General features: G+C 45.6%; 1 protein-coding gene across 2 annotated transcripts in view; it reads right to left on the bottom strand.

Annotated features, from left to right (window-relative positions):
• wrn (WRN RecQ like helicase) overlaps nt 1–19,641 on the bottom strand; it is an 82,233-nt gene that overhangs the window by 53,244 nt on the left and 9,348 nt on the right. The window contains exons 1-3 of one of the 2 annotated variants that reach the window (XM_052115523.1): nt 3,421–3,735; nt 2,858–3,007; nt 2,730–2,775 (exon numbers count right to left, since the gene is read on the bottom strand). In XM_052115523.1, the coding sequence (XP_051971483.1) occupies nt 2,730–2,775; nt 2,858–3,007; nt 3,421–3,501 (277 nt within the window). In that variant the 5' untranslated portion in view covers nt 3,502–3,735. Of the gene's footprint in view, nt 1–2,729; nt 2,776–2,857; nt 3,008–3,420; nt 3,736–19,641 lie in introns of those variants that run through there. The other variant, XM_052115521.1, reaches the window with a different exon arrangement.

Genomic DNA, 19,641 nt, shown 5'->3' with positions numbered 1-19,641 from the left:
CATATAATATATAACATAATATCAGAGACAGCAACAGATATAAAAACAGAAGTAGTCAAGCAGTTAAAAAGTGCCAAAACATGATTTGACCATTTCACGTAAGAAATAATGAAGTATTTGGACTCACAAGAGCTTTTTAGTCCCTTAAAAGCTCTTGTGAGTCCAAATACTTTCTTTTGCCACAGATTCAGCATCTTGCTTTGATACAGTCCGAGCTTTCATTGCTACTTCGAAAACGTCACTTTAGAACTAGCAACGGAGGATTGCGCTGTATTACTGAAGCACTTACTGGAGTAACAATGTTGTGTGCGTGTGTGTTTGCGAGCGAGAGAAACTGACTGATTACATGTATTTGATGCAGCGCTCATCAGCAGTAACATCACTTCAAATTGCCAAGAAGTAATTTAATTATTGGGTACAATGTGGCTAAAGGCAACCCTTAAGGAAATTGAGCTTTTTTCTGGTCACAAAATGTATCGAGGTAAGAAATATATATATATTTATTGAATATTGAATATATTTGATTGAATACCCTCACTGTCAACTAATATAAATAATTTCGAGACAAGATGCTTTTTTGAGTAACAAATGAAGATAATGCTTACTCTAAATAATTAATTCAGAGAAATTCAACCATTTCCTGTTAATTTCAAACACATTTGGCATTTTATTACATCTCAAGAATTCTATAAACAAACTAATCTCTATTATGATTGGATGAGTCACTTTGAACATTCTTCAGAACAAATCTGTTCCCCCCCACTTAAGAAAAGCAATGTGTTTAATAGGGGCCTTTAGCCCAAATACTATCCTTTCACTTACTGGACAGTTATTGACAGTAACTGAATTACCTTAAACAAAACTGAAAATAATAAATAAGTATTTCGTCTCAAAATAAATGTGATAATTTCCAGGATATTCATTAGCAACATCAATATTCAACATCTAAAAAAAACAAAATCAAACTTTAAGGCCCAAACATACTCTACGCAATTACGTGAACACAGAAACACATTGCTATGTACAAGTAATGTATGTACAATGGGACTACGCGTTTGTGACAGGGCGGAGGGCGGGGCCGGGTCGTGATTATACACACCCGGTCCCTTATCAGGCTCATTAAGCCTCCGAGAGGGATAAAGGCCGATTGCGGACAGTGGTGCAACGAGAGAGATTGTTTACGGACATGTCCATCATGTGTGTGTTTAAGTTAATCATTAAAGTACTGTTTATATCGCCAGGCTGGTTCTTGCCTCCTCCTTTCCATTGAACTGCTTTACAGCGTTGGAAATGAGCCAAGAGCTCGCGTCTGCATACTTGCATGTATTATGTTTCGGCCTTTAGACATTACATGCAAAGATCTCATAGAACAGGAACATTTTCCAGTGTATAGTGACAAACGGCTGTTTAGGAAAGTACTGGGGTATTTTTGATGCTATTTAGTAAAGGCACTTTTAAGCCAAAATTGAAATAAATGTAGGATATTAAAGACAGTGTTTGTCATTCTTCATGTCAATGTCTTTGTTTTACTTCATTTTTTTGCAGTGGTAACCTATACAGCTCTATGATATAACAGAAATAATTTGGCAAAGTTACATGGAACCATTAAGAGGTCAAGACCTGGAACTACTTCATAGCCGTGCATTTACTGGAAAATTATTGCACAATAATATGGCCCATGGAACCATGCCTGTCACATGATTTGACCAGCTCGCACTGGAAGCCCGAGACTGCTTCGGTGGCTGTTCATGCCTGTGAGCCAATAGCATTCCAGTGCAGGCTGTTAAGGAGCATATCATTGGCTTCACCCGCTGAACAAATACGCACCTTCACTAAAGTAAGAGTCTGTGTTTGAGTCTGAATGAGATGAGACTTATCATTCATGAAGGAACAGAATGCACTGGTACACTTGTTCATGAACAAAAGCATGAATCAGTCATCATTAATATCAGCTGAAAAACTAAACAAGGGAAGGCAAGTCGTTTGTTTAATTTGCCAATCTCGTTCAACAAGAAAATGGACAGGATAAATTATGAATTAAATGGAGTGATAAATAAGTTATTACAATGGCATACAGACTTTATTGGAACTCAGAATTATTTTTTTAAGCTAGTATTGCCTATTTTTGAATAGATTGATAAAAAGTCATGCTCAGCAGTTCAGTGCAATAGATATGCTTTGTTGACATTTGTGGGGAAATGCTTATGATGTTTAAACACTGCTCAAGTCTCTTAGTAGAATTGTTGAGACGCAAATTTTAATAAATGATAGACTTATTCTGATCGCTTTTTCCTCGTTCAATGCGTACAAAATGGTCATTCGGGACCATCTATTGGCACAAAAGCATAATTTGCAAAAATGTACAATGAACGAATCAATGAACAAATTTGAACAAATCTTTTTGGTCCACAGATTAAAAGGATTGTATCATTGAGATTACTCAAAATCATCACCAGTACTGGATAGAGTACTTATTACAAGTTCTTTAAACCAATGGATGGATCCACTGAGGTTAAAATATAACATTTCACACAGATGTTTTTATTTTTTTCTTGTTACATACAATAAAGTTAGCAATCATGTTCTGTGAATGGACCTGGACCTGGCAGCAAAAAGATGAAAGTTTAAATCAATAAGAATCAAGCATTCGACAGACCCGTGGTATAAACATAAGTAAATTCCACTACCAGAACAATAAACCATGCAAACAAGAAAATAACTGATCTCACCAGACATCATGATTTCCTGTAGTTTCTGATAAATGAGCATTCCAGCCTGTTAGGAAATATAATGGAATATCTGAATGTAGCAAACATAGATAATGTCCTGATATGTGAAATCTTTTATTTAGACTCACGTAAGCATCTGTGGCAGCATATCTCTTCTGCTCTTCTGTCAAATTAAACTCCTCCCAGTTACTGCAGCGCACGAGTTTGTCTTTAAACAGCTGCTTCTTTAACAAGTTCTTCACCAGTCCATCCAAACTCCACTTCTCACTACATCTCAGCTGAGAACACAAACATGATCCAAATGGTCACATTACATGTTTGTAGAATGGGATTTTATCATTAGAACTCTAATAGGGTAAGACGTTTCAGACCGTGCTTAAAAAAAAACGTTAGTTTTTTTATTTTATTTGTTTGAATATTTGAGGATGATGTGCATCACTGACTAATCATAAAGGAAGCAAATATTTGAGTGTGAAGTGGACCAAGGAAGGGACGGAAACAGATGTCAGCTTAAGGGGTAAGCTTTATTATTACAGTTAATTTACTTAATTTAGTTTACAACTATTCTTTGCTTCGTGTCAGGCTCTCTCCCCATGCTCTGTGGCTGCTGGCTTTTTATCCGCTCTCCTCACGCTACCGCAATTAGAGACAGGTGTTAGACATAATTTAGCTCAGGTGTGAGCGCCCTTACCGCTTTTCTCTCCCGGACGGGCGCTTGACCACGCCCCCGCTGACACATACCCCCACCGCCCGACTCAGGCCAGGGCGTCATCCGGCCTGCCTACCACTCCCCCCCCATTTCTGGAGAGGAAGTCAGCGGCAGCCATCTGCACCCCCGGTCTGTGGACCACCTTGAACTTAAAAGGCTGGAGGGCCAGATACCAACGGGTGATTCAGGCGTTCGTATCTTTCATGCGGTGGAGCCACTGCAGTGGGGCATGATCCGAGCAGAGGGTGAAGGCCCGCCCCAGCAGGTAGTATCGGAGGGTGAGGACCGCCCACTTGATGGCCAGACACTCCTTCTCTACGGTGCTGTACTTAGTCTCCCTTAAGGAGAGCTTCCGGCTAATGTACAGCACCGGGCTCCTCTCCCTCCACCACCTGCGAGTACGGCCCCCAGCCCTCTGTCTGAAGCATCCGTCTGCAAAACAAAAGGGAGAGAGAAGTCAGGTGCATGCAAAAGCGGCCCCCCACAAAGTGCAGCTTTAATCTGTGTAAACGCCTGTTGGCACTGCTCTGACCATTGGACCGGATCTGGAGCCCCCTTTTTAGTGAGGTCAGTCAGCGGTCTGGTGACGTCCGAATAATTAGGCACAAATCTTCTGTAATAGCCAGCCAGCCCCAGGAACTGCCTCACCCCCTTTTTGGTCTTAGGTCTAGGGCAAGTCGCAATCGCCGCGGTCTTATCAATTTGGGGACGCACCTGGCCATGACCCAAGTGGAACCCCAGATACCGTACCTCCACACGCCAATCAGCGACTTCTTAGGGTTTGCTGTGAGCCCGCCGCACGCAGCGATCTCAGGACGGCCCTCAGATGTTGCATGTGCCGCTGCCAATCATTGCTATAAATGATAATATCATCCAAATAGGCAGCGGCGTACGCGGTGTCGCGGTCTGAGGATTCGATCCATGAGTCGCTGAAAGCGTGGCCGGGCCCCAAACAAACCGAAAGGAAGCGTCACAAATTGGTGTAATCCAAACGGCGTAGTGAATTCTGTTTTCTCACGGGACATTGGTGTCAAGGGGATCTGCCAATAACCCTTTGTTAAATCCAAGGTCGAATAAAATCGAGCAGTACCTAACCGATCAAGCAGTTCATCAACACGGGGCATTGGGTACGCGTCAAATTTAGACACCGCGTTGACTTTTCTGTAATCCACACAGAATCGAACAGACCCATCACTCTTGGGAACAAGAACAACCGGGCTGGACCAATCACTGTGGGATTCCTCTATTACGCCCATATCAAGCATTGCATCTAATTCCTCCCGTACTATTTTCTTTTTATGTTCGGATAGCTGAAAGGCGGCAACGCACCACCGCGTCCGGCTCGGTCTCGATGTGGTGCTGTATGATGGTTATACGGCCCGGTAGAGGGGAAAACACATCCGCAAATTCCTTTTGTAATCCAGAAACCTCTGTGAGTTGCCGCGGTGAGAGTTGGTCTCCACAAGTAACCGGAGTGTTAAGATTGTAGTTTTTGTTTACCTCCTGTCCGAGCTCCGCCCTCTCCGGAACTACCGTGGCCAACGTCACAGAGGCCGCCTCCTCCATAATTTCAGGAGGTTGAGGTGATAAATTTGACGTGCGCCCCCTCTATCGGTACGCTTAACTTCATAATCGAGATCCCCTACCCGTCGTGTGACCTCAAAGGGTCCTTGCCACTTGGCGTAGTAATTTAGAGCTCGATGTTGGGAGTAATACGAGTACCTTATCTCCGGTGCAAATTCCCATAGCCGAGCACCCCTGTCATACAGCCGGCGTTGGCGTTCTTGAGCTTGGAGCAAATTCTCCTGTGTTAGTCAGCCCCAGTGTGTGGAGTTTTGCTCTAAGATTGAGAACTAACTGAATTTCATTTTTGCTATTAGAAGGTCCCTCCTCCCACGCTCGTGGATGACGTCAAGTACACCGCGGGCGCCGCCCGTACAGTAGCTCAAACGGGGAGAACCCTGTGGAGGCTTGTGGGACCTCTCGCATCGCAAACAACAGGGGTCTAGCCACTTATCCCAATTTCTAGCATCATCGTGTACGCAATTTACTGAATCATGTTCTTGAGCGCTTTATTAAATCGCTCCACTAGGCCATCAGTCTGCGGGTGGTAAACGCTAGTGCTGAATCGATTTAATGCCCAAGAGCTCGTAAAGTTCGCGAAGTGTTCGTGGACATAAAAGTCGTGCCTTGATCGGTGAGGATTTCTTTCAGAATCCCCACCGGAGATTATCTTGAAGAGTGCCCCTGCAACACTACGTGCTGAGATGTTGCTCAGAGGCACTGCTTCCGGATATCGCGTCGCGTAATCCACTAGGACTAACACAAAGCTGATGTCCGCGTGCTGACCGCTCTAATGGCCCGACGAGGTCCATCCCAATTCTTTCGAAGGGGACCTCGATTAATGGTAGAGGGCGCAATGGCGCTTTTGGGGTGGCCGGTGGGTTTACCAGCTGACATTCACGGCACGCCGCACACCACCTGCGGACGCCACCACCAATGCCCGGCCAATAGAAACGGGCTATTAGACGAAGAAGTGTTTTCCGCTCCCCTAGGTGACCGGCCATAGGATTATAGTGAGCCGCCTGGAAGACCATTTCCGGCGGCTCCGTGGAATCAACAATTGCGTTATTTCCTCCTTTGTTTGAGCTGCACTGCGCCACTCTATATAACCGATCTCTAATCATGGCAAAATATGGGTATGAAATGGCGATGCCCGGCCAGAGCTGTTGACCATCAATTACTCTCACTTGGTCAAGAGCATGTTTAAGGGATTCGGTCCCGCGACTGCTCCAGAGGAAAGTCCCCTCAGGGAATTCCCTGAGAGGAGGGGCGCCACCTCGCCTCTTCCCTCGTCATTCAGAGCAGCCGAGGACGGCCCCGCTCCGCCTCCCCTGCCAAAGCATCGCGACACCGCGACACCTCTTTATGCAGGACCCATCCGCACAAATACCCTCTAAAATATCTTTAAAATTCGCCAATCGGTACCCAAGATTAGCGGATGGGTGAGGCGAGGACTAACCGCTGCCTCCACACTATGGTTTTTCCCTGAATTTAATCGCCAAGGTCACCATGGGATACTTGTGAACATCCCCATGCACACACCTCACCCTCACCAGTTTAGCTACACCCAAAGCCTCGGGTTGAACCAAGCGTTGGTGGATGGTGGTCTGGTTACAGCCGGTATCCAACAATGCTTGGTATGTACCCCCTGGATCCTTACCGAACACGGCACGCTCCAGCCCGATCGGGGCAGCCTGCGGGAAGTCGGAGACCGCACCACCGCCCCTATTTCCATCAGCGGACACTGATCCCGGAAGTGGTCCGGGTCTCCGCACCTCAAGCAGACCGCCCAGGCGCCACGGCCGCACCTGCAGCTGGCGGGCTCCCACCTGAGGAGGAGAGCGGCTGAAGGACGGGAAGGGGTAGGCGGGTTTTCCCACGGCCGGGAAGCTGGTCTCGTGAATCCTCAGCGCCTGCGGGGGGCAGGAACGGACCCTGGGGAGAGAGCAGAACGAGAGGGAAGAGGGGAGGGAAGAAAAACAGGGGAAGACACAGGGGAAGGGGAGAGAGAGAGAGAGGGCTCATCCGCCCTGGGAATCGCCGCCATGTGGTCCTCCGCGAGCCGTACGGCTTCCTCCAGCGACGCCGGGCGGTGGCACTGGACCCACTCCGCCGTTTTCCGGGGCAAGCGCTGGACAAACTGCTCCAGTACCACCTGATCGACCAGCTCCTCGACGTCGCGGTCCTCCGCAAACAGCCACCTCCGACAGGCATCTTGGAGCCGCTGGGCGAACGCAAACGGGCGGTCGGATTTATCCAGTTTCAAGGCCCGGAAGAGCTGGCGACTTTCTTCCGGACTCCGACCAACCCGTTGCAGGATGGCTCTCCTCAGGTCGGTATAAGCCAGGAGGCTTGCTGCCGGAAGCTGTTGAGCCGCGAGCTGTGCTTCCCCGGACAAGAGAGGGACGAGGCGGGCTGCCCACTGGTCGCGTGGCCAACCCCAAATTTCCGCCGTGCGCTCAAAGAGGTCCAGGAACGCCTCTGGATCATCTGCCGGCCCCATATTCTGTAGCGAGGGTGGGGGCAGTGTGGCGCTGGGGTCCGGGGTCGCGGCTGCGTCTGGAGCAGCCTCCTGGCTGAGGAGGCTCCGGATGGCAAGCCGGTCTTCTGCTTGAGCCCGCGATTATTTCAAAGAACCGGCGATCCTGGTCCTGTCGGAGCTCCACCAGAGCCTGTTGGTGTCCCTGATGGAGAGTAGCAAGGGACTGGAGGACTTCCGCCAGCTGGGAGGACTCTATGGGGCTGACTCTGCTCCATAACTTGGGAAAAAGATGTTCCTTCTAGTCCCGGTTTCGGCACCAGTGTGAAGTGGACCAAGGAAGGGACGGAAACAGATGTCAGCTTAAGGGGTAAGCTTTATTATTACAGTTAATTTACTTAATTTAGTTTACAACTATTCTTTGCTTTGTGTCAGGCTCTCTCCCCATGCTCTGTGGCTGCTGGCTTTTTATCCGCTCTCCTCACGCTACTGCAATTAGAGACAGGTGTTAGACATAATTTAGCTCAGGTGTGAGCGCCCTAACCGCTTTTCTCTCCCGGACGGGCGCTTGACCACGCCCCCGCTGCCACATTGATTTTATTTGGAAGGTCATTAAATCAAGTTGTATGTAATGTTTCATGACATTTCACACAAGCATTAAAAATATAGTGCAGTATCTGAACTGAAATTAAAAAAACTTTTAGAAACAGTAAGAGAGAAATGGTGATATAGCGCACCTCTCCTCAACAACCCACATAAATTGAGGTATCATTCATGTCTGTAGCACAATTGGCGCAGGATGCTTAAATGTAATTCTTAGGGTTAGAGGTTTGTTCAAATCACTATGAGCAATAGAGAACAACAATGCCAGAAGTCGCATTCATGCTATCTATAGGGGAATTTAATTTTAACTTTAGCGAATTAACCTATAAAGACAGACCTTCCGTGAGCTCCACAGTTGTTAAGGGATGGTATATGTTTTTCTCTTGAAACCATCGGTCCACAAAAATTCAACTTAACAGAATTTCTGGCTAAGAACTACACAACCCATTAGGGATGCCCCTATCAGAATTTTGTATCAATCAATCAGAATTATCTATTTATTTTTGTCATTTGATCAGCCAAAAACTATTCAGATCATTTAACCTTTTTATCAGGAACTCTATAATAATGGGTCATTTGTAAGCTTTCTGCTCACTGTCACGGATAATTACATTTTCCTGCTGGTAATATCGTAGCTGTTGCCTTGTTTTTGCTGGAAAAAATACTGTAGGCGTGTTAATTCAAACTCCAAAAAAAAAAACACAAAAATATATATTTTTTTATGTTTTTCAATATTCCTTAAAAACAAGTTATAACATGACTTACACTAAATATTCTCTTCATTAGAATGACAAATTGAAGTTAGACTGACAACCCATTGGTGTAATTAAACTTATAGCAGAAGTATGTAAATATGCTATATAAATGTTCATATTTATAAACATGCTCCCTGCCTTCACATTTTGTTACATGTTGGTAATATTAGTTTTCAAGTGAAAGTTAGCTTTCACTTGTTCCCGCTGGAGCTTTACGGGTAACACATTTACATTTTACATTTACATTTATGCATTTGGCAGACGCTTTTATCCAAAGCGACTTACAGTGCAATTATTACAGGGACAATCCCCCTGGAACAACCTGGAGTTAAGTGCCTTGCTCAAGGACACAATGGTGGTGGCTGGGTTAGAACCTGTGACCTTCTGATTAACAGCTATGTGCTTTAGCCACTACGCCACCACCACTCAGTGGTTAACACACACTCTCATGTGAGAGCATGTCTGGGGACTGAACATGCGCTACTATTAATGCTGTTTGCTTGTGCGTTTCTCAATAAAGATGTTTGAATAATACCTCATCTTGTAATTTGTATTATTATTATGATGTCTATGCCCGGCGAAGACCGAGAGGCCACAGTCAAAAAAAAAGGCAGCTTCACAGGATGCGCCACTTTAACTTTGCAGTGTTGTGTGTAAAACACCATATAAACAAGCATTTAATATTCGTCACACCTCACACACAGCATTGTTCATAACTGCTGAATCAAGTTTGTTGTCTTACATGAAGGTTCTTACATTTACGTCATTCGCAATGCTTCATGGGATTGTAGTTCATTCCCTCATGAGAGACGTTAAATGCAGTCTTGTATCTTAGTGTTTTTGTCTGATTTTCAAACACTATTTTTACTTCAAATTTAAACTTTTAGGTTGTGATTTAACTCTGAGCTTGCAGTTTTGGTTCATTGTTTAAAACTTTTCTATGAAGGATTTGATCAATTCCTAATGGAAGAGATTAATGAGGAAAACACTTCCAGAACTAAGACGGCTAAAAACAAAGTGGACGGGCACGGTGTCGCAAATGGTACCAAAAATTATTTATTGCAACAATAATTAAAACTCTAGTCACCCTTGGCGACAGTCGGTTTGTGTGCGTTCATATGCGGTTTCGTCAGCTATCATCTTGTGAGTAATTGAATACATCTTTTGAGCATGCACCAGTGTCTCGCACCTCTTTTCACCCGTTCTGTTTTGATGAGCTCAGCTCGCTGCACCGCACGCAACACAACCAGCGCGAGAGAGTCGTGAACAAATTACTCTTTTGAATCGGATCATTTTCATGAATAACCTGACAAGAACTGAGGGTTTGAACTCAGGAGCTAAGATTAATTTGAATCAGATTAACTTTCTCAGCCATGCAGACATTTCAAAATAAGAGTCCCATGTGTATTTCGGGCTTCTTTACAATGAAAAGTCCCGTATTGTGTACCACTTTTTTTTCTCCTGGTAATTATTGACTGGGATTGGAGTAGCACAATAAACTGCATTTGGGATTTATTTTAATTTGCACTCTTGTAGTCTGTGTCTGGGCCATCTGGTAACAGTAAAAGACTAAGGCAATATTGTAAAACAATTTATATACTGATATATATATATATATATATATATATATTTATTAGGGCAGTCGAATTAATGCGTTAATTCAGTGTGAATAATTGTATTAAAAATAACGCGATAAAAATAATTTACGCAATTAATCGCAATGCCTCCGGATTGTAATATGGAAGATTCCTGAGAAATGCAAGCTTTTAGTACCACCTGTTAACTCCAGAGGGCAGTAAGTGAAACTTCAGCTGTGAGGTAACGCACAGTTTATACAGTGAAGAAAACAATCATCCAGCAGCAGAACAACACAGACATGCATTACGTTCTTGTGTTCAAAACACTTGGAGCGCAAATCCGATCTAGGAGATCTCAAGATGTGTTCCAAGTATTAAACTATATTTAACTTGACACAGTGACCCAAAATTTTTATGTTTATGATGCGACGCACCCGAGACGCTACACAAGCATGTCTGACACAGGTGTAGATTGACAGGCTCTTAAACAAGCCCTCATAATAAATCTACAACTGATTGACAAATTCACTTGTGAAATGGAGTGCTGTGAACTGTGTGACAATGATTGACTTATGATCAATAATATGGTATTAAACAATACATTGTATTCTAAAGCAGCTTTTTGTATTGTCTTATCAATGATGAACTCTTCTGCTACAAGAATGTAATGCATTTAATTTTTTTTTATATTTAAAGATAACCATGTATCAGTATTTCATCATTATATATTTAAATATTGTTATATGAGGGGCTTTCTCAGCAAATATTTGTATATGCGATTAATTAATCAGGGAAACCATGTAATTAATTTGATTAAAAACTTGTATCGATTGACAGCCCTTATATATATATATATATATATATATATATATGAGATCAAGCTTTGACACTTAGGACAACTGAGGGACTTGTTCACAACTATTACACAAGGTGAAAACATTAATTGATGCTCAAGAAGACAACAAACTTGTTACGTTCTCGTGTCGTGCGCACCGTGTTTCGTGTCGTCCGCACCGTGTTTCGTGTTTCACCCAGCACTGATCCCGTTCCATGTCACGTTTTCCCTGTTGTCCGCCCTGGCCACCGGACCCGGCCCCCTTCGCACACCCCCATAGACTGCTTGCCTGCCCTCTCGGCCTCCCTGGTCTGCCTGTCTACCCTCTCGGCCTCCCTGGTCTGCCTGCCTCCCGTGGGCTGCCTAATTACCCCCTTGACCTGTCTCAGCACCCCTTGCACCCCCGTGAAATGTCTTTGTGCCCCTTGTTCTCCCCACTGGTCTGTCTGTTTCACTAATCACGATTATGTCACGGTCTCGTGTCGTGCGCACCGTGTTTCGTGTCGTCCGCACCGTGTTTTCTGTTTCACCCAGCACTGATCCCGTTCCATGTCACGTTTTCCCTGTTGTCCGCCCTGAGCCTCACTGTCCATGTGTAAACTTCACTTCCTGTCTTTCCCGGCGCTGTCACAGCTTTATTGTCCGCACCTGTTCTTCATTTCGTTATCACCGTGTCTGTCCATTTAAACCCCGCTGTTTTCTCCTTCCCGTCGATCGTTGACGTTTCTTGTCCGTCTTCACGGTTCACGTTTATTTCTATGACCTCTTGCTGTTCTCTCTGTTCCCCTAGTTCATTCAAGGATTCCCCAGCCCTTCGTGGATGTTCGCTGTTCGCTGTTTGTCCCACCTACTGTGTGTTATTTTGTGTTTGAGTTTATTCCCATCGTGGACTTTTCATTTGTTCCTGTGTTTTGTTAATTAATTGATGTTTTTTCAATAAAAGACCGCATTTGGATCCGCATCACCCGTCTGCCTTCTCCTCACTTCACCCAAATCGTTACAAAACTACTATGTGCTTATTACACTATGTAATTATCTGTATAGTAGATTCTGAAGAGCAGTATTATCTCTTATATTTGTATACATTATGAAAGGGGTGTGAACATTTATGACACAAAAGGGAATGCAAACTTATCTTCTCAAATATATACTGTATACTGTTTATTAAACCTCAGATTAATGGGTTATCAACTGTGTTTCTTCCGCTTTCTATCTAAATTAAGCAATTCTGTGATTTGGTGAATAAAAACAGCCATTTCGCACCTTAATGTTTCAGTTTAGGCCTTCGTAATATTTGCAGTCTGGAGCCCTGAAGCTGCCAAAATAACTCTTTCTCTACTTCCTCCACATTTTGATGTCACACGGTGATAGACTTTTGAATCTGACTGCCTCAAACACCTACTTCACCTTATTTTTTCTATTATTAACTATTTTTATTGATTCCATTCAACAAATTAAATAAACATAACAAAAATGTTGAATCAAATTATATAAAATTAAACCCTTCCCCCCGAACATCCCCCACCCGACACAAACATGCACCACAGTAGTCATAAATATATAGAAACATTAAACAAATTGCACACACATTTAAAACTAGAGATTCCTCTCCCTTACCCCTCCCCAAGAGCCTTCCAAAAAGGCCAAATATCTGCCCCATTTCCTATCAAATAACCCCAGATTGCCCAACATTTTATACAACATATCCTCAAATGCCTCTACCCTGCCAAACTTCATGCACCACTCTCGAAATGTGGGTGCTCCAGCCGACTTCCATCCCCTGAGAATAACCCGACTGCCGATCATAACACTGGCCAGGACCCAATTCTTTATGAACTTATCCCTTATATTAATGACTGCCCAATCACCTAAAATACAGAGTCTGGGGCCAAATTAAATTTGAGTGCCCAATACGTCACACATATAACTCTGAGCCAAAATACTTGAATCTTAACACACCACCAAAAAACATCTTCTGATTGGCATTGCCAGCAGGTGGGTGTGTCTTTAAGATCAAGCCTTTACAATCCAATAGAATGAATGTAAAATCCTCTAGATGTAGACTTGACGTTTTTAGAATCCTAGCCCACACTCCCTCCTCCAATACCAAGTTGAAATTGTTCTCCTATAATCTCTTGAGAAGCCGAAGCTCCATACCCCCGACTATGAATTAGCAGGAAGTAATACACTAATGCCTTGTGACCTTTTCCAAAAGCAGTAATCACCACTCCCAGAGGATCGGCCGATTTAGGGGGGTGTATGCTACTCCCAAAAACAGAACAGAGCAGGTGGCATGGCTGGAAATACCTAATGAAGTGAGACATGGGAATCCAAAAATGTTGAACCATATTTTCAAAGGATCTCAACACTCCACTTTCATATAGGTCACTGAGCATATTAACCTCCCTCACAAGCCACTCTGTCCAGCAGAAAGGGGACTTATTAATACATAATTTTGGGTGAAGCCATATGATCGAGGCAACATTTAAATAAATGTCTGAATTAAACACTCTGGACACTTTTGTCTATACAGAGTGCAAATGCGAGATAACGGGGTGCAACTTATCTTCTACGGTTAGTTTGATAGAAAGGCTTTGTAATGGCAAAACAGGGACAAGTACTTCCTGTACCTCTCCGGGAACCAGCACCTTATCGTGGTGGAGAGGTTTGTGTGCCCTTATGATCCTGAGGGTTGTGTTGTCTGGAGCCATGTGCTCCTGGTAGGGTCTCCCAAGGCAAAGTGGTCTCAGGTGAGGGGCCAGACTAAGAATGGTTCAAAAATGACTCATGGAAAAAACAGCAAGAGGAGGAGTTACCCTGCCCGGAGGAAGCCCGGGGCCCCTGTCTGGAGCCAGGCCCAGATGGAGGGCTCGTCGGCGAGCGCCTGGTGGCCGGGTTTGTCACGGAGCCCGGCCGGGCACAGCCCGAAGAAGCAACGTGGAACCCCCTCTACATCCCTTGGGCCCACCACCCATTGGAGGAACCGCAGGAGTCGGGTGCGCTGCCATATGGGCGGCAGTGAAGGCCGTGGGCCTCGACGGACCAGACCCGGGCAGCAAAGGCTTGCTCTGGGGACGTGGAATGTCACCTCACTGGGGGAAGGAGCCGGAACTAGTGAGGGAGGTGGAGCGTTACCAGTTGGATCTGGTGGGGCTTACATCGACGCACAGTTTTGGCTCTGGATCCGTACTCCTGGATAGGGGATGGACTCTATTCTTCTCTGGAGTTTCCCAGGGTGTGAGGCGACGGGCGGTGTGGGGATACTCACGAGTCCCCGGCTGAGCCACTACGTTGGAGTTTACCCCGGTGGATGAGAGGGTCAGCCTCCCTACGCCTCACGGGTTGTGGGGAAAACTCTGACTGTTGTCTGTGCATATGCACCGAACAGCAGTTCAGAGTATTCGGCCTTCTTGGAGACCCTGAATGGAGTCCTGAATAGGGCCCCAGTAGGGGACTCCATAGTGATGCTGGGTGACTTCAACACACACGTGGGAAATGACAGGGACACCTGGAAAGGCGTGATTGGGAGGAACGGCCTCCCTGATCTGAACTCAAGTGGATGTTTGTTATTAGATTTCTGTGCTAGTCATGGATTATCTATAACAAACACCATGTTCGAACATAAGGATGCTCATAAGTGTACGTGGTACCAGAGCACCCTAGGCCGAAGGTCGATGATCGATTTTGTAATTGTGTCGTCGGATCTGAGGCCATATGTTTTGGACACTCGGGTAAAGAGAGGGGCAGAGCTGTCAACCAATCACCATCTGGTGGTGAGTTGGGTCAGGGGGTGGGGAAAGACTCTGCACAGACCTGGGAAGCCCAAGCGAGTAGTGCGGGTGAACTGGGAACGTTTGGAGGAGGTCCCTGTCCGTGAGATCTTCAACTCACACCTCCGGCGGAGCTTTTCAGGCATCCCTGCGGAGGTTGGGGACATTGAACCGGAGTGGGCAATGTTCAAAGCTTCCATTGCCGAGCCGCGGTGGAGAGCTGCGGCCTCAAGGTTTTAGGTGCCGCAAGGGGTGGTAACCCTCGAACACCGTGGTGGACACTGGTGGTCAGGAAGCCGTCCGACTGAAGAAAGAGGCCTTCCGGATTTGTTGTCCCGGAGGTCTCCGGAGGCAGTTGCAAGGTACCGAAGGGCCCGAAGTGCTGCGGCCTCGGCCGTGAGGGAGGCAAAGCAGTGGGTGTGGGAAAAGTTCGGAGAAGCCATGGAGAAGGACTTTCGGTCCGCACCAAAGTGCTTCTGGAAACCGTCCGCCACCTTAGGAGGGGAAGCGGGGAACCATTCAAGCTGTATACAGCAAAGATGGGACGCTGTTGACCTCAACCGAGGAGGTTATTGGGCGGTGGAAGGAACACTTTGAAGAACTCCTAAATCCCAACACGCCCTCTATGGTAGAGGCAGAGCCGGAGGATGATGGGGATCAGATTCTATTTCCCTGGGGAGGTCACTGAGGTAGTCAAACAACTCCGCAGTGGCAAAGCCCCGGAATTGATGAGATCCGACCAGAAATGCTGAAAGCTCTGGATGTGGAGGGGGTGTCATGGATGACACGCCTCTTCAACATTGGCGTGGAAATCTGGGACAGTACCTAAGGAGTGGCAGAACGGGGTGGTGGTTCCCCTCTTCAAAAGGGGGATCAGAGAGTGTGTGCCAACTACAGGGGTATCACACTTCTCAGCCTCCCTGGTAAAGTTTACTCCAAGGTGCTGGAGAGGAGGGTTCGGCCGATTGTCGAACCTCAGATTGAAGAGGAACAATGCGGTTTTCGGTCCTGGTCGTGGAACGAAGGACCAGATCTTTACTCTGCAAGGATCCTGGAGGGGGCCTGGGAGTATGCCCATCCGGTCTACATGTGTTTTGTGGATCTGGAGAAGGCGTATGACCGGGTCCCCGGGAGAGACTGTGGGAGGTGCTGCTGGAGTACGGGGTGGGGGGTCCTTCTTAGGGCGATCCAATCCCTGTACGTCCAAAGCGAGGGCTGTGTCCGGGTCCTCGGCACAAAGTCGAGTTCATTCCATGTGGGGTTGGTCTCCGCCAAGGCTGCGCTTTGTCACCAATCCTGTTTGTGATATTCATGGACAGGATATCGAGGCGTAGTCGGGGTGGGGAAGGTGTGCAGTTCGGTGGGCTGGGGATCTCATCGCTGCTTTTTGCAGATGATGTTGTCTTCATGTCATCATCGGTCCGTGACCTTCAGCTCTCACTGGATCAGCTTGGCAGTCGAGTGTGAAGCAGCTGGGATGAGGATTAGCACCTCTAAATCTGAGGCCATGGTTCTCAGCAGGAAACCGATGGAGTGCGTACTCCAGGTAGGGAATGAGGTTTTGCCCCAAGTGAAGGAGTTCAAGTACCTCGGGGTCTTGTTCACGAGTGAGGGGACAATGGAGCGGGAGGTTGGCCGGAGAATCGGGGCAGCAGGGGCGGTATTGCACTCGCTCTATCGCACCGTTGTCACGAAAAGAGAGCTGAGCCGAAGGCAAAGCTCTCGATCTACCGGTCAATTTTCGTTCCTACCCTCACCTATGGTCATGAAGGTTGGGTCATGACCGAAAGAACTAGGTCAGCGAGTACAAGCGGCCGAAATGGGCTTCCTCAGAAGGGTGGCGGGCTTCTCCCTTAGAGATAGGGTGAGGAGCTCAGTCATCCGTGAGGAGCTCGGAGTAGAGCCGCTGCTCCTTTGCGTTGAAAGGAGTCAGTTGAGGTGGTTTGGGCATCTGGTAAGGATGCCCCTGGCCGCCTCCCTAGGGAGGTGTTTCAGGCACGTCCAGCTGGGAGGAGGCCTCGGGAAGACCCAGGACTAGGTGGAGAGATTACATCTCCACACTGGCCTGGGAACGCCTCGGGGTCGCCCAGTCAGAGCTGGTTAATGTGGCTCGGGATAGGGAAGTTTGGGGCCCCCTGCTGGAGCAGCTGCCCCCGCGACCCGACTTCGGATAAGCGGTTGAAGATGGATGGATGGATGGAATACTTCCTGTTCAAGAAAAAAACAGATGCAAAGGGGCTCCCTCAGGTGAGAGTGACCAATGAGCCAAGTGTCTGAGTCCGAATGCATAATTATAAAACAAAATCTTGGGTAGCCCTAGCCCACCTTTGTCAATCAGCCTATATAATTTACTGAAAAGTAATCTGCAATGTTTACCTTTCCAAATGAAGGACTTCACTATGCTATCAAATTGCTTGAAATAAGAGAGGGGAACATCTATTGGGAGAGATTGTAGCAGGTAGTTGAATTTTGGAATACAATTCATTTTAATAACATTAACTTTCCAAATCGTAGATAAATGTAATGAAGCCTACCTGCCCACATCACTCAAAAACCTTTTTATAAAAGGGTCAAGTATTCTGGGAAAAGCCGTCACCAGGCAGTATGCTGTCAGAGTCAAAGCTTCGGATTTAGACCAATTCACTCTGTATCCTGAGAACTTTTTGTCGGAGACAAATAATAAAATATAATCAGAGTAAACCAAAAGCTTATGCACCACACCTCCCTAGCAACCTTCTAGCAAAAGTGGAGTCAGTTCTGTAGCATAAAATCTAAAAAACTCAGCAGCAAAGCCATCAGGCCCCGGAGACTTGACTGTAGGCACGGCCTTAATTACCTCGCCAAGTTCCTCCAAGTTTATCTCAGAATCAAGAGAATTCCTTTGCTCAGTCGTCAGCTTTGTAATATCCACATCAGTAGACGAAGACGTGGAACTAGAGAGCAAGATATATTTATTTAAAAGCATTATTAATATCAATGGCTGAGGTAAATATCTCACCATCAGCAGATTTTACAGAGGGAATGGTAGAAAGTTTTATATATCTAGCCAGAAGCTTCCCTGCTTTGTCCTCCAACTCAAAGTATGAGTCTTGCCCTGAATAGCCAAAACTCCACCTTCCGCAACAAAATAGTATTATATCTGTATTTCAATCGGGTCAATTCCCTGAGGCCATTAGACAACATTCAGCTCTGTCTATGCGCTTTTAAAATTCCCTTCCATTTCCACGAGTTCTTGTGCTTTGGATTTTTTGGAGAATGAGGCATAATGTATGATCCGACCCCTAAGAACCACCTTAAGTGCCTCCCAAGCCACGCCCACAGAGGATCCTGAAGGCCAGTTGGTCTCCATATAGACATTGATTTCAAGCATTTGTTGGAAATCAGGATTTTGCAAAGGGATACATTAAAACGGCAACTATATGATTTATTTTTCTCTGTATGTGTCAACACCTCTAAAAACACCAAGGCGTGATCTGAGAATAAAATGTTTCCAATTGAGCAATCAACAACAGATGAAATGAGTGACTTAGATATATAAAATGATATCTATTCTATGAGTAAATCTTATGGACTGATGAAAAAAATTATAGTTCCTACCAGATGGGTTCAAAAGTCTCCAAATACCTGTAAGACCAAGATTTTTGCACATCCTGTGAATCGTCAATGTTGCTTTAGAGGGCTTGCACACTTTTGCTTCACTATGATCAAGGACTGAGTCCATCAAACGATTAAAGTCTCCCAATATTATATCATGAGGGGTGCCAGCGGCTTGCGACATCCCTTCACGATCTATAAAAAAGCCCTGATCACAAACGTTAGGTGCATAAATATTCACCAGAATAAGACTTTGCCCCTGAATTTCAGCTAAAACAATAATGACTATTCCTAATTTATCTTTACTCTGTTTGAGACATTTGAATTATAGATGTTTACTTATCAGTTTTATGACTCCTCCGCTCTTGCTCGAGCCAGCACTATAAAAAAAATGCCCACCCCATATCTTTCCAATTTTTTCAGCTTCCTTTGGAAAAACGCACGCCTACAAGAGCCCCTGTAACAAATTTACCATTGAATTACTCAAGTCTGGTGTCTCTATACACATTTTGTGAGACAGAATCACACAGCAAAAGACAATCTATAAACAAACTTCAGCCAATTGGCAGAATATACACAAAGAGTGTGTAGATTAATCCATAAAACCTGAAGGTGTGTTAATCTACAAAATAAGCTCCAGCCGGTAGGCGGAACCAGCACAAAAAATGAGCACATATTCTTCAAACAGCCAAGCTGGCTGAAAAAATGTTCAGTGGGCCGGTCCACTCGGCAGCAAAGTGAGTACCACAAGATGACTTAGCATCTATTCTCAATTTGGCCGGGAATATTAGTAAAAAAAAAAAAAAACTATCTTGCATTCCTTGAATCGATCACGTTTCCCTCGTCAAATTCGCAAAGTCCGGGACAAGAAAATACTGTGATTTTTCCAAGAAATCATGTCTTTACGCCTCGCATAACACAAGATCTTAAATGGATTATCTCATAAATTTGGCCAGAATTGATAGGGCCTGCCTCCCTCTGCGATCTCCGAGGCAGAACCCTGTGAGCTTACTCGATATCCAGCGTA

Source organism: Xyrauchen texanus, chromosome 43 (assembly GCF_025860055.1).
Source record: "Xyrauchen texanus isolate HMW12.3.18 chromosome 43, RBS_HiC_50CHRs, whole genome shotgun sequence".
Taxonomy (NCBI): Eukaryota; Metazoa; Chordata; class Actinopteri; order Cypriniformes; family Catostomidae; genus Xyrauchen; species Xyrauchen texanus.
The sequence above is the reverse complement of the archived record's forward strand: the minus strand, read 5'-3'. Positions and strand labels throughout refer to the sequence as shown.